This window comes from Rhinolophus ferrumequinum, chromosome 17 (genome assembly GCF_004115265.2).
Source record: "Rhinolophus ferrumequinum isolate MPI-CBG mRhiFer1 chromosome 17, mRhiFer1_v1.p, whole genome shotgun sequence".
NCBI classification, from domain to species: domain Eukaryota; kingdom Metazoa; phylum Chordata; class Mammalia; order Chiroptera; family Rhinolophidae; genus Rhinolophus; species Rhinolophus ferrumequinum.
In genome coordinates, this window is record NC_046300.1 from 11,280,471 (window position 1) to 11,288,101 (window position 7,631).

At 41.3% G+C, this 7,631-nt stretch overlaps 1 protein-coding gene across 1 annotated transcript; it reads left to right on the forward strand.

Moving 5' to 3' along the window:
• Window positions 1–422: 422 nt before the first annotated feature.
• HIGD1A (HIG1 hypoxia inducible domain family member 1A) lies at window positions 423–6,972 on the forward strand. Its single transcript, XM_033132126.1, has 4 exons — window positions 423–574; window positions 4,082–4,196; window positions 4,830–4,964; window positions 5,920–6,972. The coding sequence occupies exons 2-4, from the start codon at window positions 4,100–4,102 to the stop codon at window positions 5,967–5,969; spliced, it is 282 nt and encodes a 93-aa protein (XP_032988017.1). The 5' UTR covers window positions 423–574; window positions 4,082–4,099; the 3' UTR covers window positions 5,970–6,972.
• The last annotated feature ends 659 nt before the right edge of the window (window positions 6,973–7,631 follow it).

The window sequence follows — 7,631 nt, forward strand, 5'->3', positions numbered from 1 at the left end:
GGCCCGGCAGGGCGTGTTTGTGACAGACACCCACCAGGGGAGCGGAATGGATCGAAGAAAGCTCCGTCGCCCCCGCGGTCGGTGCCCCTGAAGGCAGGACCGGGCTCCCACCTCACCCGCAGCCTCCCAAGGACTGGCCGCGGTCGAAACCCCGCACCCCCGGACCCGCCCGGCCCGCGCTCCGGACCCGACGTTCACGTTGATCGCCGCCGCCGCCCCAGGCGAAAAGAACTAGAGAAATCTGAAGGACTACACAGCCAGGGGCCAGGAGCGCCCAAACACCCTCACGGACACCACGCACGCCGACCTCTCACCTCTGACGCGATAGCTACGCGAGATCCGGGGTTGAGGAGCCGCGGCGCGTCGACCCAGCCAATCCGGGACCCGCTCCGGGCCGCCCCACCCACCGCGGACGGGCACGCACCCACCCTGTCGGCCCCGGCCCCCGCGTGCCGCTCCCTGGCTTCTGATTGGCCGGAGCCGGCTGTGGGCGGGACGGGGAGAAGCCGGCCAGACGGCGCGCGCGGGCGGGGGTCAGAAGCCGGTTGAAGTTTGACGGAGTCTGTGATTCTTTGTAAGTGGAGTGTGAAGGGGTATTGAGAGCGGGGGGCGCCCTACCGTGAGGTGGAAGGAAGTGGGGCCGCTCTTGGCTGGGCCGAGAGCGTCTTAGGAGGGTTGGGGGCCGCGGGGCTGAGAGTGGACCGCGGCCTGGAAGGAAGGGGGTGGTGAGCTACGTGTATAGTTGGCGGGGGTCAGGCCGGACCTCGTGGTTCAGGGAGATTGGGGGTCCAAAGACATGGCTTGACGCCCTGTCGGGTGAGAGGATACGAAGCCAGGGAGCTGAAGCGAACGTTTGTAGATTGAACTGTGGCTGAAAGGGAAGACTGACGGATGGGGCGATAATGAGGGATAATGAGTGACCGCGTCGGGGGCTGGGGCCGACTCCCGGGAACCGGTAGCATGGAGCGTACCCCGAGCGCGGAGCCGAGCGGTGGACGAGGAGGGGTGGGGAGGGCGAGCGCTGCGGCCGTGGAGTCCTGACAAGGTCACGGGGAGAGAGAGGGGAGGGAGGGGAAAGGTTGAGGGCAGGGCGTAAAACCACACTGCGTTCCTGTTCTCCCCGACCCCCTGTTTGCCACCCTCGGCGACCCCCTCTCGCCCCAGGAAGGTGAGAAGGCCTCAGGCTCTGTCAAAGCATCTGTGATGGAATTTAAATTTCTTCTGGTTAGAGATTACAAAACATACGTAGCATGGATTTAGAACTGGGAGCAGCCGAATGATTCGGCAGTGTTACTCGCCCTTCTCTTTTTATTACCGGTATGGGAAGCAGTTGCTTCCCTCTTCGGGGTAGTTCCTACCAAAGGCATCCAGGCTTCCGGAAGTACCCAGGCACTTGAGTAGGGACGGTTGGGATGAGAAATTCTGACGGATTGAGGTGGTACCAGGCCCCGGCATGACAAACATATTTGAGTCCTGTACACCAGGGCCTCTCTTACTTCTCGTGTGGACCAGAATCAGTAGAGGGGACTTCTTAAAATACACATTCCTTGGGCCCTGCCCCAGACCATCTGAATCAATTTCTTTATAATGGGACCTTGGCAGCCATTTTTAAAGAAGCTGATGGGTAACTGATGCAAAATCAAAATTGCAGACCACTGTTCGATAGTAGTTCCTGAGACCAAAATGACAGGCCGTGAAGATCCTTCAGTCTGTTGCATCACCTGATGGCGGGCAGGTCATCCTCCCTTAGGTCTCTTGTAGGTTCTTAAGCATTTTAAAAGGTCTTCGGTAGTAGCTCACTCCTTGTACAGAATAATTTGTGTTTTCCAAGTTGCCTTTGAATATCTGGTTACTGGTGCCTCTTTTTGCACCTGTTCAACTTTCTGACAGATACCGGTCAATTGCTGTGGGTGGATGAGAAAAAGATAAAGGAAAATCTAGTGCTAGTGGAAAAAATAATCCTTTGAAATTATTAGATAAGTCTCTGGAGGATAAGGCTCCATTTAATTTTAGGCATGATTTGCATATTTTTTACAATTCAAGGGAGGAGAAGTGTTAGAGGAATCAGCTTGTGCAAAGGCTTGGAGGTATAGAGAGCATCTATAAGAAGTTTAATTGATTAGAATGTGGGTTTGGCAAGGGAGGTGGAAGGAGAATTTGTAATAAAAATTATGCCTTTGAGAAGCTTATGATTAGTTATGAAGGCAACTAATAAACATATACTAACCTAAAATAAATACAATGTTTAATCTCCATCTTGTCAGTTTATGTAGTTTCTTAAAGGCCAATTTCAAATATTTTTCTGTGAAACTTCCCAAACCTACTTTAGCTAAAAAACATCACACTCTAAATTCAGTTCTCATTCTCTCTGTTATGCTATTGGCAAGTAATCACACTATGTTATGTCTCTTTTTTAAAAAAATTTACTTTTTGAACCATTACTTATTTCAGTGTTTGTTTAATCTTTTCAGCTGTGTAGTGAGCGTTCTGAACCTTGAGCTTCTTGAACCTTGTATATAATAAAAGCTCAGTAAGTAGAGGTTTATTCAATTAGGTAATAGAGTACAAAGAGAGAGACAGACAGGCACTAGTTCTAATCTGTTTTCTCCAATTGAGATGTGTGATACTGCACAATTGCTCTGGATTAAGGTTGTCTTCTCTGTCAGATGACAGAATTAGACTCTTCCCAGTGGGGATGGGGACTTGAAGGGACGATTTTACTTTTCAAACTAAGTACTAAGCCTCACCTCTAGAGTTGGATTTTATTTGAGGGCCTTAACCACTACTAACACCGCTTGAATAGCAAAGTGTTGAATGAGACATATTGTTAGAGAAGGGAGTAGGATTGATGCCCATGAAAAACCCAGAAGTAAAGGTACTGAGATTTTATTTGGGAAGTGGGATGGGCAGTTGACTTTTGAGTTTATTGTAATTGATACCAGTCAGAGACTTGTACACTTACATACTATGTTTGACAGCTCACATCAGCTCAGTGAAAAAGGAAGTATATACACAATTACTGTGACTAAGGTGAAATTGAATTTGTTATTGCATCATTGTGATGAAACGCCTGCTAGCTTCCTGTGTAAAGAAAGATGACCGAAAAGGGAGAATGAAGCCTTTGGTCCCTGTGATAATGGAAATGACATTTTTTTCCTGCCCCCTTATTCATATAATGATCGGGCCAATATCTTGCCTTTTTTGGTACCACTTAAAGGAATAATATAAAAGAAAGTAGATAATTTTTTAAGAGGGAAGCCCAGGGAATATATGATGTGTAAAGGAAGACAGCTAAAGCTTAGGCGATCTTCATTAAGGAGACCCTGAAGGTAGTTCAGTTTTATGTTATAGTGATGTTAAAAATGATAACCCTAAGTCAAAAAACTAAGAGTTCAATCGAACATAAGTCATGTTTAAAAGGAGACATTTTTAGCAATAGTATTTAAAATAAAAGCTTTGTCCTTAAAAGGAGTAAATAATGAGCTAAGTGGAAATCTCAGCTATTCTGAATAATCTTCCCCAAAGACAGCCACCATCAATAATAGAGATTAGTGTAATAGGTTGGAAACTATTCAGAGGTGAGAACTGAAGCCTGGTAGCATGTTGGAATAAATAAGTCAGTTGCAGTTGAAAGCAGTAAAGACTACACTTAACTACTCAAAAGTATTTAGTAGGATTTTCAACATGCTATTGAAGAGGCATGTTGAATAGTCCTACTATATCAGGACTATTCGTTTGTTGAGTAATTTAAAGTTGTCAAGTTGAAGTTGACTAAGGATGAAGATAGTCATAAAATTAATAGCAACTATTTTAATTGACACAAGTAATTTTTTTTTAAATTCACTGTTATTAACAACGTGGTACTAAAAAGGAATTGATTGTATGGGAGAAACATCAAAACAGTAGGGGGTGATAAAAACATATAACCCTCCCTAAAGGTGGCTATGGATTAAAAATGCAGTTGATTTCTAAAAATATTTTTTAAAGTTCATGGATAGCATATACTAGCATTATTTTAAGTACATCCATTTATTATTCTAGTTGGTTTTGATTGCAGAACCTCATGGAAATTCTCTTTCAGGAAGATTCTTCAATCACTATGTCAACCAACTCAGATGTTTCTCTTTCTTCATACGATGAAGATCAGGGATCTAAACTTATCCGAAAAGCTAAAGAGGCACCATTTGTCCCCATTGGTAAGTTTGCCTTTGATGGTCTAATAATGTGTTGTATGCTTTAACACAGTTGAAGTGTGATCTACTTGTTCATCAAGCATATCCATAAATCATTTATTTTCAAATATTTTTCATATGTTGTTAAAATATGCTGAGATTGGCATGATATAGGTCTTATTATAAAACTTCTGTGTGTATTTAGACTTATTGTTTTATTGAATGTGTTGGGGGACCCCCAAGACCACCCTGTCTCAATGATTTGCTGGAAGGACTCATAGGACTTTAAAAAAAGCTGTTGTAATCACAGTTATGGTTTATTACCATTTCTGTTATGTTAACTGGTTCCTTTCAGAGAGGGAAGTAGGACAGATAGGAAGCGTTCCCCTGGTGCTCTTAAAGGAATTTATCTACTGGCTTCACAAGCCCACATTTTGAAGATCTTAACTTTTTGGATCAGCTATTGTTTGCTACCAATTTTGGATCTGGAGTTCTGTTCTGAGGGAGAAAATTAAAAATTTGATGTGTATGTTAGCTAATTAATGATGTCATAAAGCATCCTTGTAAAAATAGTAGAAAGTACATTGATTGATGATAAAATCATCTTGGTTCCCTGCCCCCATGTATCTGACATACTTGTGACTGTTTGTTTTACAGGAATGGCAGGTTTTGCAGCAATTGTTGCATATGGATTATATAAATTGAAGAGCAGGGGAAATACCAAAATGTCCATTCACTTGATCCACATGCGTGTGGCAGCCCAAGGCTTTGTTGTGGGAGCAATGACTCTTGGTAGGTTCCTGCAGGAAATTTTCATATTTGTGGTTCCCCATTCATGGATTTTTTTGTAAATAAAAGAAGGTAGATACTTTTAGCTAACTTTGAAGCAGTTTGCAAATATCACATATTTATTCTCATTGAAAAAGTGAATTAATAAAAATAGTTCAAGTAGTGACATAATTTTATTTCTGTATGAAATATCTTACTAAGATTTGGAAGGAAGGAAGGAAGAAGACAATCCTGTCCACTGAGTTTATTATTTCCTTATGAGTCCAGACATGCAAATAGGGTTGGAAGTAAGATCCATTATCTAGGAAAGACATGATTACTGTTTTATTGAGGTTTTGAAGGTGGAAAATATTTTTTTTTAATGTAGGTATTACATGCTTTTATGGGCTTTATAATTAATTGACTTTATCTGGTGTTGTGTAGCAAGAGTGACTCCTTTTAAAGGTTCCAGATAAATATTGATTGTCCTTGAAAACAATTTTTTTTTTTTTTTAATTTTATTGGGAAATATTGGAGTACATTGTGTTTCTCCAGGGCCCATCAGCTCTAAGTAGTTGTCCTTCAATCTAGTTGTGGAGGGCACAGCTCAGCTCCAAGTCCAGTCATCATTTTCACTCTTTAGTTGAAGGGGGCGCAGCCCACCATTCCATTTGGGAATTGAACCAGCAACCATGTTGTTCAGAGCCCGCTCTCCAACCAGCTGAGCCATCCGACCGCCCCTAAAACAAGTATTTTAACCATCTGAGCTAGTCACACTAACCTCAGTCTACTTGGGAGACTGAAAAGAATATTAGAAATTTAAATTGTTTAAGAAGGCAAAAGCAGCCTAAGGTCTTGTTCCCCTTATAAACATCGCACGCTAGCAAGGATGCTACTTTTAGCCTGTTTGTGAACTGTTTTTAATTGTCTTAATATTGAAAAAATACTGATATGCTTAACTAGCATTCTTTTTCTTTAGGTATGGGCTATTCTATGTACCAGGAATTCTGGGCAAAACCTAAGCCTTAGAGGAGATGCTGTCTTATCTGGTTGGTGATGCTTGCTGTAGTAAGACATCTCATATTGAGGTTATATGTTTGTGTTGAAAATAAATTGTTTGAGTGGGTCAGACAATAACATGGTAACTTGCATATTGGCGTCCTTTCTTGCAGGCTTGTTTTGCCTGCTGACTAAATTACTAGTGACTAGAGTTCACTAACTACGTTGTTCAGAGGAATCAAGTTAGCACCTAAGAAACATGTCACTTTCAAATGCACTGGATAGTGGTAAAATGTCCACTTTGTTAAACCCTTCTGATGAAATTAGTTCTAAAGAAGACAACATGCCAATCCCGAAGTACTCCCAGTTGCTGCAGAATATCACATGCTTTTGATGTTATGTAGGAATCCCGTTTGCCCCTGTTAATTTAACTTTTTTCTGCCTGCCTCATGGACTGAAAGAGTGCTTCAGTTTTTAGGGCTGGTTGGCTCTTGAAGAACGCTTTCAGAACAGTGCATGGCATGCAACGTTACAAGCCTCCCCACAGCTGAAAATGTGTGTGTGTGTGTGTGTGTGTGTGTAGCCAAACCTAAAATGCCGATAGTAGGCCTGCTGGAAGGTAGTATTTATTTCAGAATCCTACTTGTAAACATAAGAATAACTTAATTATGGATCCCAGATTAGCTCTTTTGTAATTACATAACTATATTTTTGTTGCTGTTATATTAGAATAATTTTTTTAATGTCATCTTGAAATAGAAACATGTATTTTAAGTGCTAATGCAATGAAAAACACTTTTTAAATGTGTGCAGTATGTTTATTTTCTCTGTACGAATTATAAAGATTAAATTGAACAAATTACCTGTAATGGAAGTGATTAATGATTTATGAGCAATCTGGTCAGACATACACAAACTTTGGTATACAGAAGACTTTACTGTACTTGTGAAATTCTCTTGTCTAACCTGAATTTACATTCCATGGTGACAACATGGTAAATGTAGTGTTATTAAAGTAAGTAAACACATCAAATGTCTTGTATTTATTTCAGTTTGGAAAAATAAATCGTTCCTCAAAGTAGCATAAAAAAGAAAAAAGAGAACATTTTGTACCTTTGATAAGAACCAGGGTTAAAGAATATTTACCAAATAGGAACGATGGCTAACATTTATGGAGCTTTAACTGTGTGCCACACACTGCTCTAAGCACTTTTCAGGTATATTGTCATTTAAGTTTCCTAACAACCCTAAGAGATAGGAGCTGTGATCCTCATTTCACAGAGGAGGAGACTGAGGCATGAATAGTTTAAATAACTAACTCAAGGTCACATAGCAAGGAAAGTTGTAGGTTTGGGACGAACCTGAGTAGTCAAGTGGTAGATGCCAGCAGGTGTTAAATAGACTTGAAATGTTGGCCTTTGTGAAAGAAATGCCAGAGTAGCAGTAGTTAAAATTAGACAAGATGTTATATTATAGCATGATCTTGGCTCACCACTGACTATAGAAGCTGGACCAGATCTTTTCCTAGCTATGGAATGAGAGATTGGTCTAGGTAATTTCTGTGGTCCTATATACCTTATAGATCATTATATGGGTCTATGAGAAAATGCTTTAAAAATATATGCTATTACTAAGAACTTCAATCAGTTTCCAATAGACGTTACAGGAAATACTTGTAGGCAGTCCTAACAA